Genomic DNA, 22,668 nt, shown 5'->3' with positions numbered 1-22,668 from the left:
GATTGCACGCATCACAGGAAAGGAGCAGGGACTGGGCTTCACTAGTTACTTTATGTTTTTTTTTTTTTTAAAACACTGCCATGTTCCACAAAGAACTTTAAAAAGACCTGTTTAGAATGCAGTTTAATGGAAAAGGAAATCAACACAGCCAGGGACTTGAAAGAAAGGAGAATCTTTTCACCATTGTGCCAGACAGGTTGGTTCTGGCCCAGCCATATCCTTGCCATTCTGATTGTCCACCTTGCTTCCTGTTAAAGCCAGTCTTATTTGTTCTAGCTGCAAACACATGACAAATTTTCAACTCTGTTACAAAAATGTATCAATGTACACAATAATCCAAAGGAAGGTACAGTAGTCCTCTGTGCCATGAGTCCACTTCCGCAGCTATGTGTCACAGAAACACAAAGCAAGAAAACTTTACTACAGTTACAGTAAGTCTTCCAGTTGACTTTGCAATTCTCAAAAGTGAGAAGTATCTCTTTTCAAAGAATGTAGCCGGGCTGGGAAGGTGGCTCAGTGGTAGAGTGCTTGCCTTGCATGCATGAGGCCCTGGGTTCAATTCCTCAGCACCACATAAGCAAAAAGAAAAAAGCCGGAAGTGGTGCTGTGGCTCAAGTGATAGAGTGCTAGCCTTGAGCTGAAGAGCTGAGGGACAACGCCCAGGCCCAGAGGTCAGGTCCCACGACCGGACCCCCCTCCCCCCCCAAAAAAAAAGAATGTAGCAAATAAGTCCTTCTCCAGAGCCCATCGGAGCAATTTATAGAAAGTGATATTTTCACCTAACTTAAACTTTTTTTTCAGTAGTGGGGCTTGAACTTCGGGCCTGGGTGCTGTCCCTGGGTTCTTCTCAAGGCAAGTATTCTACCCCTTGAACCACAGTACCACTTCTGGTTTTCTAGTGGTTTATTGGAGATAAGAGTCTCATGGACTTTTCCTGCCCAGGCTGGCTTTGAACTGCGATCCTCAGATCTCAACCTCCTGAGTAGCTAGGATTACAGGTGTGAGCCACCAGCACCCGGCTGTAACTTAAACTTTTAAGGTATACCACTCAGATTGATTTTTCTTTGTCTTTGTTTTTGTAATCAGTGAAGTTAAATCTACACACACCTCTCTCTCTCCATCCCTCCTTCCTTCCTTAGTCCTAGGCTTGAACTCAAGGCCTGGGCACTGGCTGAGCTCTTTTGCTCAACACTAGCCCTCTACCACTCTGAGCTACAGCTCCACTTCTGGTTTTCTGGTGGTTAACTGGAGATAAGAGTCTCACAGACTTTCCTTCCCCGACTTCCTGATCTTCAGATCTGAGCCTCCCTAAGTAGCTAGGATTATAGGTGTGAGCCACTGGCGCCCAGCTACACTTGCTCTTGAACTTCCTAGAAGGAATAGTTAAGACTTCTGCTTGTTAAAACACCCATTCCCCTAGACTTCCTCTTTTTGTAGGGAATTAGGAAAGGGTATGAGACTACAGGTAGTAAATTGGTTGGTAGGCTGGGCCTTTCCAGTTGCAGTGTTAGGGATACCTTGTAAACAAATTAAAAAAAAAATGCTGGTCCTGGGGTTTGAAACTCATGACCTGGGTACTAATTCTGAGGCCGCCCCCCTTCCCCCCCCCCCCCCCAGCTTAAGGCTTCTGCTCACCACATTGAGCCACAGTTCCACTTCCAGTTTTCTGGTAGTTAATTGGAGATAAGAATCTTACAGGGCTGGGAAATTAGCTCGGTGGTAGAGCGCTTGCCTTGCATGCATGAGGCCCTGGGTTCGATTCCTCAGCACCACGTAAGCAAAAAGAAAAAAGCCACGAGTGGCACTGTGGCTCAAGTGGTAGAGTGCTAGCCTTGAGCTGAAGAACTGAGGGACAGCGCCCAGGCCAGAGTTCAGCCATCACAACCCCCCCCAAAAAAAAACAAAAAAAAAAACAAACTCACAGACTTTCTTGCCTAGTATGGCTTCAAATCGTAATCCTCAGATTTTAACCTCCTTGAGTAGCTAGGATTACAGACCTGACCCACCAGTGCCTAGATCTAACATCTTTTCTTTTTTTTTGGGTCCGGTCCTGGGGCCTGAACTCTGGGCCTGGGCGCTGTCCCTCAGCTCTTCAGCTCAAGGCTAGCACTCTACCACTTAAGTCACAGCGCTACTTCCGGCTTTTTTTTTCTTTTTGCTTATGTGGTGCTGAGGAATCGGACCCAGGGCCTCATGCATGCAAGGCAAGCACTCTACCACTGAGCCACCTTCCCAGCCCCCTAACATATCTTCTTGACACTGAATATTTCACTTCTTTTGTTGCTGTTTTGCAGTGTTTAGGATGGAACCCAGGGCCTTGCACTTGTTTGGCAAAAGGTCTACAACTGAGCTACATCTCCAGATCTTTCTTCTTCTTAAAAAAACAAACAAACAAACACACACAATTAGTAATCTTACTACCAGGGTAGTATTTATTTTTAAACCTGAGATAAACTTTTACTATATACTAGCCCAAGGCGTTTGGGGGAATCTGTTATAGCTGCCAGTCATTTTTTTCTATATTAATATTTTTATTGTAAAAATGTTGTACAGAGGGGTTACAGTTACATAAGTAGGGTAGTGAGTACATTTCATAGCGATCATTGTTACCTCCTTTATTTTCCCCCTACTATCACTTCCCTCCCCACCTCCCCAACTCCTGCCAGCCCCCCCACATTGTAAAGTTCATTTTCAATATAGTGTCCTGTACATCTCATCGTCACAATGGGTCAGCCTGCATCCTCATTAAACATTCTGTAATATCCCTTCCCCTCCCCCAAACTACAAAAATATATATACAAGGGGCAGAGCACCAGCATCAAATCTAGTGAAAACAGGGGTTATACCATGAGGGAAGAACATACAATAGAAACAAAAGAATCACATAGTGATTGTAAGTACATTAAAAACACTAGCAAGAAAGAGAAAAAAACCCCTTGTGTCTCTGTCTTGGGGTACATTTTTCTTAACATTATCTCATATGCTTGTATGTACATAGCTTTGACCCACTCTGCTTGTCCTAGACATGTACTAGTGACTGCAAACAAGGGAAACCATGGGACCTGTTTCTTTGGGCCTGGCTTACTTCACTTAATATGATTTTTTCCAAGTCTTTCCATTTCCTAACAAAAGAGGCAATGTCATTTTTTCTGACGGAGGCATAGAATTCCATATATATATCACATTTTCTTGATCCATTCATCTACTGAGGCTGCCAGTCATTATTTAATCAATACATAACCAATTTATTCCTATGGATATTGACTGTGAAACAGAATTATATGTTATAGCTGACAGTGTGTCCCATAAAGGTTTTTTGTTTTGTTTTATTTCGTTTTTACACACCACAGCACATTCTGAAACTATTTTCCTCAGACCATAAGCATCCTTGTTTATAAAACTAATGTAAACTGGGTACTGTTGGTTCACACCCCTCTAATCCTAGCTACTCAGGAGGCTGAGATCTGAGGATCAGGTTCAAAGCCAGCCCAGGTAGGAAAGTCTCTGAGACTCTTATCTCCAATTAACTACCCCCCCCAAAAAAAAACCTAGAGCTATGGCTCAAGTGGTAGAGCTCTAGTATCATACAAATAAGCTAAGAGACAGTGCCCAGACCCTGAATTCAAGCCCCAGAACTACATACTAAATAAATATACATTTTAAAGGGAATTTTTTTAAAAAGGAAGCAAAGCATGTATGATTATATATATCTGGATTTCCAACTGCTCCAGAGGTAGCGGTAGGAGGGTTATGGTGTAAGACCAGCCTTGGCAAAATTAACAATAGACTATATCTGGAATGTAAAGCAAAAGAAGGCTGGGAGGTGGACGTGTACCTTAAGGGATAGAATGTTTGTCTAGCAAGTGCAAGGCTGAGTTCAAACCCCAAAACTGCTAAGGGAAAAATAAAATAATGAAAACCATACATATCAGAATTGAACAGATCAGCACATTTCAAACTGCATTTGGTTAGCTAGCACGAGAAACCCTGTTTCTAGTATTCCTGGGACCCGGGGACCCTGGTCCAGTCGCCTCTCATAGTTAACAGCTTCTTAGTCCCCATAAATTAGGTATGTTTTTATGTTGCTGTAAAACTTCTAATTGAGCATCCAAATGTTCAGATGAAAGGGATGTTTCAGGGAACAATGTGTAGTTCATGTTTTCTCTTCAGCCTCATATGACATGGGAACAAGGGGGAGGGGGGTGCAGAAGGAATCCTCAGAGCCCAGGAACACAGAGAGACATTTCTTCTGTCTCTCTTCTCTTTTGCAAGTTCATTTAAGTGTTTCTCCTACTTGTAGAGTAGAATAAATAAATAGACTCGATAAATAAATAGAACAAATAAAATAGGATAAGTAAGATATATAAACAGAATATCTCTGCTTTTCTATATAAAAGAGTAAACCTGGGGAAGCATGCAGTCATAAAATTCAATGTATATCCTACAAAATTAAGACAATTGAGGGGAAGGGCAAGGCTGAGAGGGTTGGAGGGGAAAGATGAAAGAGGTGATAGTGATCAAGATACATTGCATTCATAAACTTTTGTTGAATGGCAACTCCTTTGTACAAGGTAATAAAAATACTTAAGGCCATTTTTAAAAAGTACTTAAAGGTAATAAAAAAAAGACTAGACTTCTTACAAGTATCCACTCAGATCTCAGATTAGCAACTTGTATCTATCCAGCTTATGAAGGAACAAAAGGAATTTATGGCTGATCACAAGAAGGTATTCTTAGAGTGTAAATAAGGGTTTAAACCAGACCAGTCTATATTTTTTTCTTTTATGCCAGTCCTGGGGCTTGAACTCAGAGTCTGGGAGCTATACCAGAGCTTTTATGCTCAAGGCTAGCATTCTACCATCCCACTTTTGGAGATAAAGAATCTCAGACTTTCCTGGGCCAGGCTGTCTTTGAACTGTGATCTTCAGATCACAGCCTCCAGAGTAGCTAGGATTACAGGTGTGAGCCACTGGCATCTGGCTAGACAACAGTCTTAAGTGAGCATAATTTCTCATGTGGTTGCTTAGACATAAAATTGGAAGGAATGTTTAACAAATTTCAAATGAATTCTTGATTCATAGCCAGGTAGGTGCAGCCTGGTACTTTTCTTTGAAGGTGAAGAGGGAACTTTCTGTAGAGCAAGATGAAAATTTGACTACTGGAGTCATTAAGGACTTTTCCCCAGGTAACAGACAAAACAATACAAGCTATGTGCAGTTCCACTGATTCCAATAAGGGCAGGCCTGGCCATGATAGGAAAATTAATAGTGTGCTTTTACTAAACACAAGACACGTAAAAACTTGGCGGGGGGGCTGCCACTTGAAATGTAAAATACCTAATTCAAATATATCCAAATGAGATTGCAGAAAAAAAAATTTACTGTTTGATGTTCAAGTATGCCAAGTAACAAAATGTCTCTAGTTCCCAAACTAATAAAATAAAAAAAATCCTAAAACAAAACAGTTGCTGAGCCAGGCACTGGTGGCGAAGGTGACTTAATAGTAATCATTTGCAATCTATTCTCACCAGAGACCAGTTAGCTATCGGGTAGTTATGTTCTTGGGTTGGTGGAGTAGTTCATTGGTAGAACACATGTTTAATATAGCCCTGGGTTTAATCCCTAGGATCAGAAGAAGAAGAAAAAACCAACAACAGTAACAAACCCAACCCATAAGACAATGGGCACCTGTGGCTTATACTTGTAATCCTAACTACTTAGGAGGCTGAAATCTAAGGATCAGAGTTCAAAGCCAGCCCAGGCAATTTCCTGGAACTCTTATCTCCTGTTGGCCAGCTAAAAGCCAAATGGTAGAGCCACCAGCCTTGAGTTTTTGAAAAAGCTAAGGAACACCACCCAATTCCTGAGTTTTAGTCATTTTTTTTCTTTTTAAATAATGTTTTCTAAATGGTCATTATTTGCAAGCATTTTGTGTGTGTGTGTGTGTATGTGTGTGTGTGTGTGATTTTCTACTTTGTACTTTTTGTTTTCTTTTTGTACTTTTTATCCTTTTATGCCTTACTTGAATCCATTCTCATAACCAGTCCCCTTCTATTTTCTCCACAAATTATAGAATAATTATTTTAAGAGGAAAAAAGTAAAAATTAAAAGGTAAATGTGCCAGGCTAATGTGGGCAACTTGGAAAGTCAATTCGTTCCTCCTTTGAACTTTACTTTTGAAATCCCTGAACTATAAAACAGATCCAGTTGCTATTGTTTAATGAAATGAATGACAAAACATAGATCCAGTTACTATTGTTTGATGAAAAGTAAATTTTCTCCTTACTTGGTGAAGAACAATTAGAATAATATTTTACAAGGCATCAGCCCTATGAAGAAATATTCAGTAAAACTCTTCTAGAAGAACTGGTATTCTCCACACAACTACATATTTCAATCATGTAGGGGCATTCAGGAAAACATTACTAGTGCTTGTGGCTTGACCAGGTATTCCTGAGAGGGGGCTTAGACTTTCCGGAGTTTTGTACATCTGTTTATTTCTTTGTGTGTTTGGTTTCATGGATTTTAGTTTTCTCGGCCAGGGTCTTGCTATGCAGCCTAGACTATCCTGGAAAATTCCATGTAGCCCATTCTGGCTCCAACTTGAAATCCATCTGCCTCTGCTGCCTAAGTGCTGGGAATATAGATATGCATCACTGTACCTGGTTTATATCTTTAAAAAAATAGCAATAAGCAAAACAGGCTACAAGTTGACACTAGGTTGTTTGTTTGTTTGTTTTGTTTTGTTTTTGTTATTTGGGTCAAGGGGCTTGATCTCTGGGCCTGGGCGCTGTTCCTCAGCTCTTCAGCTCAAGGCTAGCACTGTACCACTTGAGCCACATTGCCACTTCCGGTTTTGGAGTGGTTTATTGGAGATAAGAGTCTCATGGACTTTCCCACCTGGGCTGACTTTGAACCATGATCCTCAGATCTCAGCCTCCTGAATAGCTAGGATTACAGGCATGAGCTAGCGGCACCCAGCTTGACACTAAATTTTGTTGTCATTAATGTTCAACTTTTTTTTTTTTTTGGTGCCAGTCTTAAAGCTTGAACTCAGAGCCTGGCCTTTGTCCCTCGGGTTTTTTGCTCAAAGCTAGTGTTCTACCACTTCAGCCACAGCTCCATTTCTAACTTTATACAATTTTTTCCTTTGGAGTTAAGAGCCTCATGGATTTTTGTGCCCAGGCTAGCTTTGAACTGCGATCCTCAAATCTCAGCCACCTGAGTAGCTAAGATTACAGGTGTGAGCTACCAGTGCCTGGTAATGTTCTACATTTTAATCATTAAATATAATCAGCAATGAGCAATGAACCTTTTACATATTTCTTTCATTGAATTCTTAGCATATTCACAGCTGCTAAGTCACCAAATAAACAGATGCTCATCTAGGTCAATAAACTTAATTAAAACAATATAATATTACAAAGGAAGTTTTATGGGCTGGGCATAGTTGATGACATTTGGTGGTTGTTGTTATTGCTGTCTTGTTTGTTTATGTGTGTCCCAGCACTGGGGCTTGAACTTAGGGCTTGGGCATTGTCTCTTAGCTTTTTCCACTCAAGGCTGATGCTCTACCAATTGAACCCTTGCTAGCTCTGCCCAGGAGATACCTGGGTGAAGAAATGCCCATGTAGTGAAAGCTCATATTGAACACTTTAATATTAAATAATATCCCAATATGAGTTTGACTGACAGACAGGGTGAAATTGAAGGTATCTCCCCATCCTGCTGCTTATAGGCTCAGATTGTCCTGGGGGGGGGGCTCCCTGAAGGGAACAGATCTAAAGGGCACATTCCAAAGAGGTAGATAACAGGATGCCAAGAAGGAATGGGTTGGGAGAGCAGGCAGATTACAGTCAGCAGATTAAGTTCCCTCAGGCACCCATTCCTGTCTTTTGATAATATTACTCCAGAAGGTCAAACACTCAGCCTGAGCTGTCACACACCCAACAGTTTTCAGCTGGCATCATTCATTCTTTATGCATTCATTCATAGGCCCTTAGGGCTCCCACAAGTCCCAGCCCTACTATCATCTTTTCACTGATAATTGGGAGATGTGTCTCACAACCTTTCCTGCTCAGACTGGCTTTAAATTGGTATTCCTCAGCTCTCAGCTTCCTGTGTATCTAGGATTGCAGATATGAGCCACCAGTGCCAGCTTATTGATGACAAATGTAAAGATTATTTCCCACATTGAAGTAGTTGTTTAAACTTAGACAGCTAGTAATAGCAAAGACACAGATAAGAAATCCTATCCATCTGACTGCAATGTCCATTGTTAGTCATAAATATCGTTATAGTAAACTGCTTTATAGACAGATTTCTGCACTTTAAATTTACTTCTTATTTTGAAAGTATTGGTTACAAAGGCCAAAGGAGATGACCATTCTGGCATCTTTCCCCACCTCTTTCTGAATTGATTTTCTAGAATTACCTTAATTTCCCTTCCAGCACCACCATTAAATTGGGAGAAAATTCTTTCACTAAACTCTCATTTGTGTTGGTTATTTGACATTGACCTAGAGAGGTGCCTCATTCCTGGGATCCTGGGAGACTGGTTGGAGGATCATGGTTCAAGGCCAGCTTAGGCAAAAAGAAACAAGATGTCCATCTCAACCAATAAAAGCTGGATGCATTGGTATGCACACAAAGTTCATAGCCTATGCTGGCCAAGCAAAATGTGAAACCTTATTCAAAAAGTAACTGAAGCAAAAAGGGCTGGGGGCAAGGCTCAAGTCGTAGAACACCTGCCTAACAAGCATGAGAATAAATAGGGGAAAAAAAAAAAAACCTTGCGTGAATACTTCCAAAGTGAAAGGAAATGAACTTGCTGTCACACACAGGTCTCCCTTAATGAAGACCAAACCATTTGAGAGCAATAAGAAGTGAAGTCAATATAAATAACGCTTGCATTTCAAAGATCATATTCATTTACTTAACAAACACAGTTATCAAGGCTGAGACCCAAGAACAACATTCCTGATTACTCTACAAACTTTCTCCCAAATGTTCTATTTACATAGGCCTGTGAAGAGCAAATGAGAGAACTGTATTTTTTTGGAGTGAAGTGTTTTCTTTTATAATACTGTCAGTCTTCTTTTTTGCTTCATCTAGCCTAGAAATAATGAAAAGGAGGTACCTCCCAGACTCCTGACAAGCTAGAATAATAATAGTAGTCAATGACTAGGTATGGTGGTACATTCCTATAGAATCCTGTCCACTCCGGAGACAGAGATTATGAGAATTATGGTTCAAAACTAGTAAGCCTGTCTTCCTCCCTATCTCAATAAACGAGCTGAGGGTACTGGCATACATCTGTCATCCCATCCTAGTTGTGTAATAAGAATAAATAGGAGGGTTGTGATTCAGGCTGACCCCAGATATAAACAATACTCAAAAAATAATGAAAGCTAAAAGGCAGATATGGCTTATGTGGTAGGGTATTTGCTTAGCAAGTTCAAGACCCTGAATCCAAACCCCAGTTACTGCCAGAAAAAGAGAAAAAGAAAAGGACAGAATAATAGTAGTCATGATTGTAAGAACAAGCCAGGTGCTAGTGGCACAGACCTGGAAAATCCAAACTACTCAGGAGGATGAGATCTGAGGATCATGGCTCAAAGCCTGAGCGGGAAAGTCCATGAGCTTCTTAACTCCAATTAACCACCAAAAAAGTTGAAAGTGGAGCTATGATGCAAGTGGTAGGGAACTCACCTGAGGACAAAAGCTAAGGGACAGTGCCCAGGCTGAGTGCAAGCCTTGGTCTGGCATGCGTGCACAGGTGCACACGCGTGCGCATACACACACACACACACACACACACTAGCAAGATCAAGCATAGAATCAAGCCCAATATTTTTCAAGTAAGAGTTATATCCTAGGAGAGGATACTGAAATCATTTTGGCAGTTTGGGGCCAGAATTTTTTTTAAAAAATGAAACTTAAACTAGACAAGAGCATAAAACAAACAAGCTCATCTCATGTAATAAGCCTAAGTATGGCTTTGTGAAACCTCTCTTTGCAATCTATGCATGTGGGGAAGACAGGTGATGATGTCATGTGTTTCCCGTGGTTTGCAGTCCAGCTTGAAAACCACTGATCTCATCTACAGACACCATTGACACAGTGAGAGTTGGGGATGCCCAGCTGGCTAATGACACAGCTCAGAGGAGTTAAGTTCCAGAATTCCTAGGTCAGCATTCAGAGGCATTGGATTGAGGTCAGTCTCAGAGAAAAGGATGAAAGAGATTTAAAGTGAGAAAAGGCTCAGTGAGTAGAAGGAGCAACTGGATGTTAAAGCAAGGAATGGAGTGGGTGGGTGGAATCTTGCTGCTTGTTTCATTTAACCTAAGTCCAAATAAATTGTTTATGGGCATATTGTACTTTTGGGTTGGCTTCCTATATGTATGTATGTATGTATGTATGTATGTATGTATGTATGTGTATGTATATATAAAAGAAATGTGTCCCAAGATTGAAAAGTAGAAATATAGTCACCTTAGGTTACTATGGTCTATTGAAAAAGCAGGGCAGGCCTGTCTGACACAGACAAGCTACCCAGGCCTCACCATCAGCTGTGGAGGCAGTGAATGGGTCATCTGCTCTGGGTCATTTCTTCTACACTGACTGGAAATTTCTGGGCAGCCAAGTGCTGTGACAGTGGGGTACTATGAGGAGCCAAGAACATCAGCTCAGTGGGAGCTGTACAGCTTCTCCCCACAGCAGTGGGTGGGCTGTCTTCCAGAGGTAGTGTAAGAGAGCTATTAAAATTCAGGGCTTGGGGTGTTGCTCAGTGATAGAACATTTACCTAGCATTACAAAGAAAGAAAGGAAGGAAGGAAGGAAGGAAGGAAGGAAGGAAGGAAGGAAGGAAGGAAGGAATGAGAAAGAAAGAAAGAAAAGAGAGAGGAAGCTAGGAAGGAAGGAAGGAAGGAAAGGGAGGAAGGAAAGAAAGGGAGGGGGAGGGAAGAAGGGAGGAAGGTTAGAAGGGCTAGAGGGAGGGAACATATGGAGGGGGGAGGGAGGGAGGAAGGGAGGAAGGTTAGAAGGGCTAGAGGGAGGGAGGGAGGGAGGGAGAGAGGGAGGAAGCTTATGTTCCCAGCAGTGGGAACACGGTAACCAAATGATGTAAAACCACCACATTAAGAATCTCAAGGAGGGCTGGGAAGATGGCTCAGTGGTAGAGCGCTTGCCTTGCATGCATGAGACCCTGGATTCTATTCCTTAGAACCACATAAGCAGAAAAATGGTGCTGTGGCTCAAGTTGTAGAGCACTGGCCTTGAGCTGAAGAGCTGAGGCCCAGAGTTCAGGCCCCACGACCGTCCAAAAAAAAAAAAAGAATGTCAAGGAGAGGAGAGACTGTGGAGATATGAGTTGTGGTGCCATAGGTCTGGGATAGAGCCCAGGGTAAGGCATTTTGCCACCAGCTCCCACGTGACACAGATTGGTGCTCCCAGTTCTAGAAGCCCCAGGACAGCTGGGTCTATACCTATTCCTGCCACAGCTCTGAGTGTCAGAATTCTTTGAAAAGAAAGGAGTCTGGGGTATGGCTCCAGTGGCAGAGTGCTTGCAGCACTAGCAACAAAGCTGGGTTTGACCCCCAGTAGAAGGCTCAGGGATTTGCATTCATTCCTGTACTACTCAGGAGCCTGGGATCTCAGTATTATAGTTTAAAGTCAGCCTGGGCAGGAAAGCCTGAACTTTTATCAATTACTCAGCAAAAAGCCAGAAGTAGAAGCATGGGTTAACTGCTAGAGCACCAACCTCTAGCAAAAAAAAAAAAAAAAAAGAGTCTTAAGTGCAAGGCTATGACCTCAAGCTCTGAGATGTACACCAAAAAAAGAAAAGAAAAAAGTTCAGTGTTTATCCTCTCTCTCCTTCCACTTTCTTTTTTTTTTTTTTCCTTTTTGCCAGTCATGGGGCCTGAACTCTGGGCCTGGGCGCTGTCCCTCAGCTCTTCAGCTCAAGGCTAGAGCTCTACCACTGGAGCCACAGCACCATTTCTGGCTTTTTCTGTTTATGTGGTGCTGAGGAATCAAACCCAGGGCCTCATGCTTGCAAGGCATGCACTCTACTGCTGAGCCACCTTCCCAGCCCCCCTTTTTTTCCTTTTTGTGTGTGTGTGTGTGCTAGTCCTCGGGTTTGAACTCAGGGCCTGAGTGCTGTCCCCAAGCTTCTTTTTCTCAAGGCTAGTGTTCTACTACTTGAGCCACAGCACCACTTCCATTTTTTTCTGAATGGTGTATTAGAGATAAGGGTCTCATAGACTTTCCTGCCCAGGCTCGCTTCAAACCACAATCCTCAGATGTCAGCCTCCTGAGTAGCTAGGATTACAGGCATGAAGCATCAGTGCTCTTTCACTTTAATTAAATTTTAATTAAATTTAATTTAGACGTGGATAATATTCAAACATAACATTTAATATTCACATGTTAGTATCTAGATATGTCTGAGACCTGTCATCTAACTATGGAAGTTGAGGTATGGAATTTCATTAGCAGGAGGTTACTAGGAAAATGTGTGTATTCAAAAGACAGTGAGTCATTAATTATAAATGTAATGATCTTATCTCTGGAATAACAGCATTGTGTTCCTGAGCAAGTCAGTTTGTGATAATATAAATAAGAACAAGGGGGGGGCAATCATCTTTAAAGAAATGTAGTCACTTAAAAGTGAGGATATACTTTGGGGAATTTTCATTCACACATTTCTGATGTAGTTATTATTTAATCTAAATAGAGTTAAGAACCTCACCCAAGTCAGCTAGTCTTGCTGACATAAATAAAATAAACCAAATTCTCTGTCTTCGTTGCAGATTCTCCTCTCCACACGCTTGCCTTATCTAAGGCAAGTTTTCATCTATATTCTTTAAAAGTTTGTGGCACAAACAAAACCAAGGGCTTCTTTTAGAACAAGCAAGTGCTATTTTTTTTTAAACACCACTATGGGGCTTGAACTAAGGGCTTAGGTGCTGTGCTTTGGTTTCTTTTGGTCAAGGCTCATGCTCTACCACTTGAGCTACCACTGCACTTCCAGCTTTTTGCTGGTTCATTGGAAAGAAGGGTCTCAGAGACTTTACTGCTTGGGCTGGCTTGAAACTACAGTTCTCTGATCTAGCTAGGATTGCAGGGGTGAGCTACTAGCGACCAGATTAAAGTTTTTAAGTATTTAAATGAAGCAATAAGAACTAGTACTTCTTCAAGTGTTTTTGTTGAATAGTGTTCTAGAATGCTTTAAAATATGGGCAATAAAGCAACCAGAAAACAACCCTTGCCTTAGAGAGAACCCTAATGGTTAGAGACACAGTGATTTACAGGGAAGACTGGAGTTTGAAAATATAACTTTAGTTGGGAGACGTGAATCCAATTCTATATTTAGATCATCCTATAATTAACACGTGACAACAGGGCAGCTGCTGTCACATGAAATACACAGCTGTATTTCTTTTGAAATGTACTAGTTTTTGCTAATGTTTTTAAAAAGGAAAAGTTATTAAAATTTAAAAGCCCTATCTTATTGTGTTTTTTTCTGACCTGAAGGAGGAGGGGGGGGGGAATTGATCGGAATACGTTATCTATATGTGTAGAAATGTTTAGCTAATGTATGCTAATAAAAAACTGGCCTAGGACTGGGTAAGTGACTTAGTGGTAGAGTGTTTGCCTAGCATGCAGGAAGCCCTTGGTTCGATTCTCAGTACCACATAAACAGAAAAAGCCGGAAGTGGCTCTGTGGCTCAAGATCCTGAATTCAGGCTTCAGAGATTGGCAGAAAATTAAATTAAAAAAAACATTTGAGGCCGGACACCCGTAGCTCACACCTGTAATCCTCTCTCAGGAGGCTGAGATCTGAGGATCACAGTTCAAAGCCTGCCTGGGCAGAAAAGGCTGTGAGACTCTTAGCTCTAATAAACCACTAGAAAACCGGAAGTGACGCCATGGCTGAAGCAGTAGAGCACTTGCCTTGAGCTGAAGAGCACAGGGACAGCACTCAAGCCCAGAGTTCAAGCCCCACAACCAACAACAACAACGAAAAATTAACCTAGTCTGATTTTTTTTTCTTACGAAAAAAAAAATCCATCTTTTCAAGTACCTTTTCTCATGTTAGTATGTAAATTTATTTTCTGCTTGCTACTGTATGCAATGACCACAAACATAGCAAGTTAAATAACTTAAATGTGTTTGCCTCACAGTTTTGAGGTCAGAGGGTTGATCCTGGTCTCTCCAGGCAGAAGTGGCTGCACTGATGGGGTCATGTTCCCCCTGTGGGCTCAGGGTACCATTTCCCTGTCCTTTGTAAAGGTACGGGATCTGCCCACATACCTGACTGGTGGCCTCTATCGCACCTTCAAACCACAGTGGTACAGCTTTTGACCCACTGCTCACGTCAGCACACAGCAATCCTGTGAGGTGTGAAAAACAGTCGAGAGAATGAAAAGAAGCATGAATGTGAGGCTGAGTGGAAGAAATTGATGGCTTTGTTCCCTGGTTCTCACTTTGCTCCTTTATCCACATTGCAGGAGTCCCAGGCTCCATGCCCAATGCATCCTGGACTGGCAACCTTAGAGCTGTGAAATGGATGGACATGGAGAGTAAACACGGAGGTTGCCATGGTGAGGCCAGCTCTTAGGTCAACCTGCTGGGAGGGCTGGGGGGAGATGTGGAACAAATACTGGGGTTCAGAATTGTAGGGATGGGGAGACCAATCTGCTCATTGCTACACAGAGAAGCCAGAGACTTCAACACCTAGACTCTTGAAAATAAGCCTTCATCAGACATTCTCCACCCTTACCTCTCTAGGTGGAAAAGTAACTTCAGATTACTGTAATACTTTCTTGCTAGTCCCAGCTTTCTGGGTAATTCCTTCCTCTTAGGACTCCTTTTGTGATTGTAGTTATTGCTAGTGGAAGAGGTGATGTCATGTTCTCCACAGGAACACCATGGCCCTTCTGCTCCTCCACAGGCTTTTAAGGAGCTTGGAGAGTTATAGGTGTTTGTCACTGCTCTGGCACAAGGGACATTAAGAAAAAAGGGTTATCCTACAAATAGAATCTTATCAGTCCTGGCAATTGCTTCACTCAGAGTACTGCCTGGTACATTGTGTGTGTGTGTGTGTGTGTGTGTGTGTGTGTGTGTGTGTGTGTGTGTGTGTGTGTGTGTGTGTGTGTGTGTGTGTGTGTGTGTGTGTGTGTGTGTGTGTGTGTGTGTGTGTGTGTGTGTGTGTGTTAGCTGAAGCTGCTATAACAACATAGCATAGATTGGTCAGCTTACACAACAGAAGTTAATTTTCTTGAAGCTTTGGGGGTCTGGAAGATCAAGTATCAGCAGATCTTCTCCTTTGGCTTATGAATGACCACCTCTTCCTTCTTTGTATCCCCACACGGTCTTTAATTACATGTCTATGTTCTAATTTCTTTTTCTCCCCCCCCCCTCCTCCTTTTCCTCCTTCTCCTTTCTTCTTCTTCTTCCCTCTTCTTCTTTTTGGTGCTGGTAGCCTTGGGCTTGAACTCAAGGCTTGGGAAGTATCCCTGAGCATTGCTTTTTGCTCCAGGCTGGCACTCTACCACTTGAACCACAGTTCTACTTTTGTCTTTTTTGCTGGTTAATTGGAGATAAGAGCCTCACAGACTTTCCTGCCCAACTGACTTCAATTCATGATCTTCATGATCTCAGCCTCCTGAGTAGCTAGGATTACAGGCTTAAGCCACCAGCACCGGGTTTCATATCATTTTCTTTTTCTTTTTCTTTTTTTTTGTCAGTCATAGGGCTTGAACTCTGGGCTTGGGCACTGTCCCTGCGCTCTTCAGCTCAAGACCAGCACTCTACCACTTAAGCTACAGTGCTGCTTCTGGTTTTCTAGTGGTTTATTAGAGATAAGAGTCTCATGGACTTTCCTGCCCGGGCTGGCTTTGAACTGAGATCCTCAGATCTCAGCCCCCTGAATAGCTAGGATTACAGGCATGAGTCACCGGCGCCCAGCTCTCATTTTCTTTTAAGGACAAAATCCTTAATAATGTTATTTTAATTTACCTCTTTAAAGATCATGTCTCCACTCAGGTAGAGAACATGAAAAGTCATCATATGAATTTGGAGGGGTACACAAGTCAGCCTCTAACAGCATGCAGTAATATTGCGTGGATTCAAAAATCTTCAAGGATCCTGCATACTTCCAGGATAAAAGACCTAATAAACCCTTTCCTCTATATCAGTTTACCAATTACTGTTCTGTTGCATGCCAAATAAAATAGTTCCAATTTTCTTCTATTCTTCTTTCTAACCCATTCCCAACAGAATTCCTGATTCTAGTAGAAAAATCTTACCACCACAACCATTCCAGAGATTGTCCTTGGATCTTTCTGAAACCACTGTCCATCAAATCTGCAAGTCTCCACTCATTCTCTCCATCCTTTTATCTAGCAACTATTAATTTAACATCTCATAGTTACCATCATTTGTCTAGATGCAGACATGAACAAAATGTTCTGAGCTTATAGCTCAGCCTGAGGAGCAAGACAAAAATGATATCTGGAAAGAGAGAAAATAAACAGTACTATTTTCCTTCTTGGCACTGATACATGTAAAGTATTTATATATGTAATGAATATGTCAGTTTTATATAGGCGTATGTGAAGTTATATACCAAGCATAAAAACATATATATATATATATATATATATATATATATATATATAAAACATACATATTGGATACATAGTTTTGTCAATTTGTACATATATCTATTTCTATGTGATATATCTCAGATACCAATATATGTATATATAGATATACATGTATGTCAGATACATCAGATGCATATACATGTGTGTTGGGGGAAGGGGTAATAAGGACTAAAAGAGAAATGAGTGAGGAAGAGGAAGAAGCAATCAGGGAAGGCTTCAGCTTCTCAGACCTGAGGCTGAGTGGCAGGAGGCTGTTCATGTGTATTGCAGGGCGGGCTCTCGGGGAGTAGGAGTGCATGGCGATTCCCAGGGGAGCAAGTTCCTTGTGCAGGAGTGACACCGTTATTAGAACTGAGAGGAGGCAAATGACCCACTTAACATTGTAGAAGAGGGCTGGGAATGTGACTATGATAGACTGCTTGTCTAGCGTGCACAAAGCCCTGGGTTTGATTCCTCAGCACCACATAAAGAGAAAGAAACAGAAGTGGTGCTGTGGTTCAAGTGGTAGAGTGCTAACCTTGAGCACAGAAAGGCTCAGGGACAGTGCCCAGGCCCTGAGTTCAAGCCCCAGAAGTGGCAAAAAAAAAAAAAAAGTAGAAGAATATCTCTGTTTATTGTACTCAGTGATGGAATATTGACCAGGAAAGGGGTTAAGTTGAGGAGTGCACTCATGACTGCAGTTCAAACAGGAAGATGGAGGTGCATGGGACCTCAGTGCTGTCAATGATGGTGGTGAGAGGTGGTTGAATTCTGTTACTGTTTTGAAGGCTGAGCAGACAGATTGTTGATGGAGGTGGGCTGTGAAGCACTTCTGGCACTGAAGAATATGAACTGAGGGGGAGGATGTGGAAAGGAACCAGCTTACAGAGAGGAGATTAAGAAGTTTAGTGCTGGGCTGGGAATGTGGCTTACATGCATGAAGCCACATAAACAGAAAAGGCCTGAGGTGGTGCTGTGGCTCAAGTATAGAGTGCTAGCCTTGAGCAAAAGAAGCTCAGAGACAGTGTCCAGGCCCTGAGTTCAAGCCCATGACGCGAGAGAGAGAGAGAGAGAGAGAGAGAGAGAGAGAGAGAGATAAAGTTCAGTGCAGTCAGTTGCTAGTGGCTCACACCTGTAATTCTACTCTGGAGGCTGAAATCTAAGGATCAAGGTTCAAAGCCAACCTGGGCAGGAAAGCCTGTGAGACTCTTTTATATTATTTTTTATTTTTATTGTAAAAATACTGTACAGAGGGGTTACAATTACATCAGCAAGGTAATGAGTACATTTTCTTATCAAGCATTGTTGTCTCCTCCTTTGTTTCCCCTTCCCAACCCTTCCCATCTCCCCCTGTCCCCTCCTTTCCCCCCCACCATCCAAAGTTGTAAAGTTTGTTTTTTGACATAACGACTTGTACATCTCATTGTTGCAATGAGTCCACCTGTATCCCTATTTAAATGGTTTGTTTTTGCCCTTCCCTTCCACAAATTATACCAACATCAAATACAATGAAAGCAGGGGTTATACCGTGAGGGAGGGACATACAAAGCAACAAAGAAATCATCTTATAAATATGTTAGAAACAATCTCAAGAAAGAAAAAACATTTGAATACTTACCTTGGGGTTCATTTCACCTAACATCGACTTATCTGACCTTTTCTGCTTGTCTCAGACATATACTAGTTACTGCAAATAAGGGAAACCATGGGACCTATGTTTCTTTGAGCCTGGAGGCCTGGAGACTCTTATTTCTAATCAATTATCTTAAAAGCTGGATGTGGAGTTGTGACTCAAATGATAGAGTGCTAACCTTGAGCACAGAAGTTCAGGGACAGTTCCCAGGCACTGAGTTAAAGCCCTAGGATCAGGTTTAAAAAAAAAAAGTCAGTGCTCAGGGGCTGAAGGCTCACACCTGTAATCCCAGCACTTGGGCAGCTGAGACAAGAAGATCATAAGTTTGAGGGCAGCCTGGACTACATATTGTAACAATATCTTCAAAAAAATCAGCTCTGACATACATGGGAGATTTATTACACATGTAAGTGGAGATATAAAGTAGACACTTGGGTAGATTGGACCAGAGCTTAGGGAGAAGACTTAACAAAGGCACTCAGAAAAGCCATGAGTACACATCTAAAGCATCTCATCCATAACTCATCCCCTGACCCTGGGTTGCCTCCTGACTCTTGCCGTGAGACTCCCTTGGATTGTTTCGCCCCCATCTCTTCAAATCACACTTGCCCTGCTTGCGCCAGTGAAGCAGGACTACCCAGGTATAAATCATCTGAATTTCTTAACACTTGGCACCGCTCTAGCTCCTCCGTCAGTCATCACTCCTACTTTCTGTCAGTCCCACTACCTTTGACCTTGGAAAACAAGCATGTTTTCACCATGTTTTCTTCTCTCCTTTGCAGGTCACTATGTACATGGCATTTGTATCTATGGAAACGGAGACTTAAAATGGCTGATTAATTCACAAAGCCTGTTTGCTAACAAGTTTGAGCTTAACACATACCCTCTAACTGTGGAATGCCTCGAACTGAGGCTTCGAGAAAGAACCCTTAACCAGAGCGAAACTGCGATACAACCCAGCTGGTATTTTTAATGGATGCTACCTGACATCTGAAGGGTAATTGCAGTCGGAATGAAGATCCTCTTTGTAGGAGACTTTGACTTCGGTTATGTTAAGGGTTTTAGGATTTGGCTGCATAATTACACCTACAATATCCACTGGACACTGAAAATACAACAGGATGGCTGAGTAGGTCAATCCTGGTGCTTTGGCCGGGATTTTCTTCATGCAATTTCCTCATGCTCACTTCTTTGTTAGGCTATTATTATGATCAGTGATAAATTCAAAAGTTACCAGATAATCATCATATAATTAGATCCTAATAGAAAGGAAAATGGTAGACAATACTTAGGAAAATAAGACGTTTGGTTTCTTTGAAGAAGGAATCTTTAACATATTAGCAGTCACTACTCTGTGCTCACACATAGGCATAGCAACAGCTTTCTGGGTAATGCATTTCCTATCAACAAAAACAGATCTTGAAAAGCTAGAGTGTAGTTCAGTGTGATAGAGCACTTGCCCAGTATTCATGAGGACCTGGGTTCAATCCCCAACACTTATAAAACAACCAGCCTACAAGCAAAACCAGATCTACCCAGGTTCCCCATGTCTGTACATAAAGCCATTAGCAAGACACAGTGTGTGCTCAAAGATAAAAGAGCCACTGTCTACTGCTACAGAGAAAAGACCTCGGGGATGCCAAACATTTCTCTTGTCTGCCAGAATGTCCTCCATTCTCTCTTTTGTGTTCATGGCAAAGTCTTCCCAAGAAGGAAGGTATCCTATCACCTTCCTTCTCTGGTCTAGTGGAGTCTCAAGTCTGGAACACCATGAATGAATTACTTCTGGGACTCCTTCCTGGCAAATATATGCTTCTGTAAAAATAGAGACCAGATTTAACCTTGCAACACCTTTTACCACGCTATGGAATTCTCTGGGAACTTTTCAATGCCAGGTGCTGATAGAAGTGCCTCCCTTTTTAAGAGTTTTTGGCTGTGGTGAATCTCTGTCATGTATCCCTCATTCACTCATTCATTCATTCATTCAGCCTACTGGCAGTGATATTTCTAGAGTGTCTGGTCCCGCCAGATGTGCCGAAGAGAATAAGAGAGAAGCCCTAGCCCAGTGCTGGTGGTTCACACCGGTAATCCTAGCCACCCACAAGGATCTGAGCATCACAATTCAAAGCCAGTCTTGGGGGCTGGGAAGTGGCTCAGTGGTAGAGCGCTTGCCTTGCATGCCTGAGGCCCTGGGTTCGATTTCCTCAGCACCACATAAGCAAAAAAAGTCAGAAGTGGCACTGTGGCTCAAGTGGTAGAGCGCTAGCCTTGAGCTCAAGAGCTGAGGGACAGCGCCCAGGCCGAGTTCAAGCCCCACGACGGACCTCCCCCCCCCCCAAAAAAAAGACAGTCTTGGCAGGAAAGTCTGAGACACTCTTACCTTCAATTAACCACCAAAAAGCCAGAAGTGGAGGGGTAGCTAAGGGATAGCGCCTCAGTCTTGAGTGGAAAAGCTAAGGGAGAGTGTCCTAGCCCTGAGTTCAAGCCCGAGTACCCAAAAAAAAAAAAAAAAACTGAGAGAGAAGCCTTTTCATTCTAAAACACTTCATGATAAAATCAGCCTTGGACACTCAATTCCAGAGACTCTTACAAAGTGTCTATATCAAATCCATTCCTAAAAAAAGGAATCTTAGGTACAACGATCACAGACCAAGGAGACAGATGTTATAAATTGTGAGTTAAACCAGAGGTGATTCAAAAGAGAGAGGATAGAGGAGACTGATACTAAAGGCTGGTATGTCTTAGCATTCTGCTCACTCCTGTGTACATCCCATTGTCTTCATTACCCCACTTTGCAGAAAAAGTAACTGAGTCTTGAGAGCTTAAGAAGCATTAGGAAACAAATTCTCTGTGTGAGAATTTGAGCTTCTCTTACTGGTCTTCTCAGGTCATTTCCCGAGGTAGAATATTGAGAGAAGTCAAATAAAGCCATATGTAGTATACCAGAAAAGGTAAGAATGGTCTCAGTGTTACACTGAGAAAAAGTTTAAAAAGTCTTATTACTGAGAAAAAAAATAAATGTGAAGTCTTCTTTCGTATTGCTCTAATCTACTGAGTTCCTAAATATTTATTTATTCTAATGAGAATTAATGCAAAGAATGGTATACTTAATTAACATGATTTGATTCTTTTTCTATCATTGTACCTGTTGAATGTCAATCATATTTAAAGGGAATGATGATGTCGAACTTTTTCTGGCTACTGAAAAAAATGGAATTGTATTAGGGAATAAAGGTTAAATGGAAGACCATATCCAGGGTCACAAGGGTCTTTTCAAGTTGATGTTTAAATGGCAGCACCTGAGAAAAAAATGCTTTACACTGGATCTTTCTCGTGTAGGATGAGGAAGTTTTCTGGAGTAGAAGATGTTTACATATCTGTAGCTGGTCATCTCTACTGAATCTTAAATTCTTTCCTATTGGGAGAGTTTATATTTGAGCTAGTGGGTGTCTGCATACCCACTGAGATGCCCTGAAACTACTGTACCCATCTTTCTTTTTGACGGTGTTCTGTTTTGTTGTTGTTGTTGGAAATAAATTAATATATTATTTTCCATCTCTGGGGATATTTGTGTCTCTTTTTATTTGTTGGTCCTTACTATCCACTAAAAAGCATGGTCGGCAGTACACATCTATCATTTAAAAAAAAAAGAGATAAAAGAATGGGGATAGGAAGTTGGCTCAGTGGTAGAGTGCTTGCCTTGCATGCATGAGGCCCTGGGTTCGATTCCTTAGCACCACATAAGCAGAAAAAGTTGTAAGTGGTACTGTGGCTCAAGTGGTAGAGCGCTAGCCTTGAGCTGAAGAGCTCAGGGACAGCACCCAGGCCCAGAGTTCAGGCCCCATGACTGACAAAAAAAAAAGAGAGAAAGAAAGAAAGAAAGAAGGAAAGAAAGAAAGAAATGTACAATAGAATCATATAAAATGATATTTATCAAAATGAACTCCAAGAAATGGAAACAAGAGGTTTTGTGTCATTTTGTTTTTGTTTATTTTTTCTCCTTTGTTGCTGGTTTTGTTCTCTGTACCTTTTGTCTGGTATGTAACTTTATCTGTTTGAAGGAGGGTGAAAGGGGAACACAAAAAATGGTGGGACAAAGGGTGAACAAATGCAGCGGAGGCTCACTAGACACTGTTGAAAATGAACTATACAATTTGGGGGCATCGGGGGGAGGGAAAAACTGGGAGAAAGCAAGGGAAAGGGTGGACACTGTGCAAAAAGAAATGTACTCATTTACCTGACTTCTATAACTGTCACCCCTCTGTACATCACAATTTTTTTAAATGCACACATGCATACTGATCTAAAAACAACCCATCTACTGGAAAATAATTGAACTTTCCTTTTCTTGTTGCTAGGGGGAAATATTAAGAATGACAGAGAA

The 22,668-nt window shown here is 41.8% G+C and overlaps 1 protein-coding gene across 6 annotated transcripts in view; it reads left to right on the top strand.

Moving 5' to 3' along the window:
- Nucleotides 1-21,839, top strand: part of Gcnt2 (glucosaminyl (N-acetyl) transferase 2 (I blood group)) — a 100,451-nt gene extending 78,612 nt beyond the window's left edge. For 5 of the 6 annotated variants that reach the window (XM_070024589.1, XM_070024588.1, XM_070024592.1 and 2 more), the window contains 2 exons: nucleotides 14,513-14,605; nucleotides 19,067-21,839. In XM_070024589.1, coding sequence (XP_069880690.1) covers nucleotides 14,513-14,605; nucleotides 19,067-19,257 — 284 coding nt within the window. In that variant the 3' untranslated portion in view covers nucleotides 19,258-21,839. The remainder of the gene's footprint in view (nucleotides 1-14,512; nucleotides 14,606-19,066) is intronic. The other variant, XM_070024591.1, reaches the window with a different exon arrangement.
- The last annotated feature ends 829 nt before the right edge of the window (nucleotides 21,840-22,668 follow it).

Source organism: Dipodomys merriami, unplaced genomic scaffold (assembly GCF_024711535.1).
Source record: "Dipodomys merriami isolate MVZ:Mamm:240054 unplaced genomic scaffold, mDipMer1.0.p SCAF_16, whole genome shotgun sequence".
Lineage (NCBI taxonomy): Eukaryota > Metazoa > Chordata > Mammalia > Rodentia > Heteromyidae > Dipodomys > Dipodomys merriami.
Note: the sequence above shows the minus strand (reverse complement) of the source record. Positions and strands in the feature narration are given on the sequence as shown.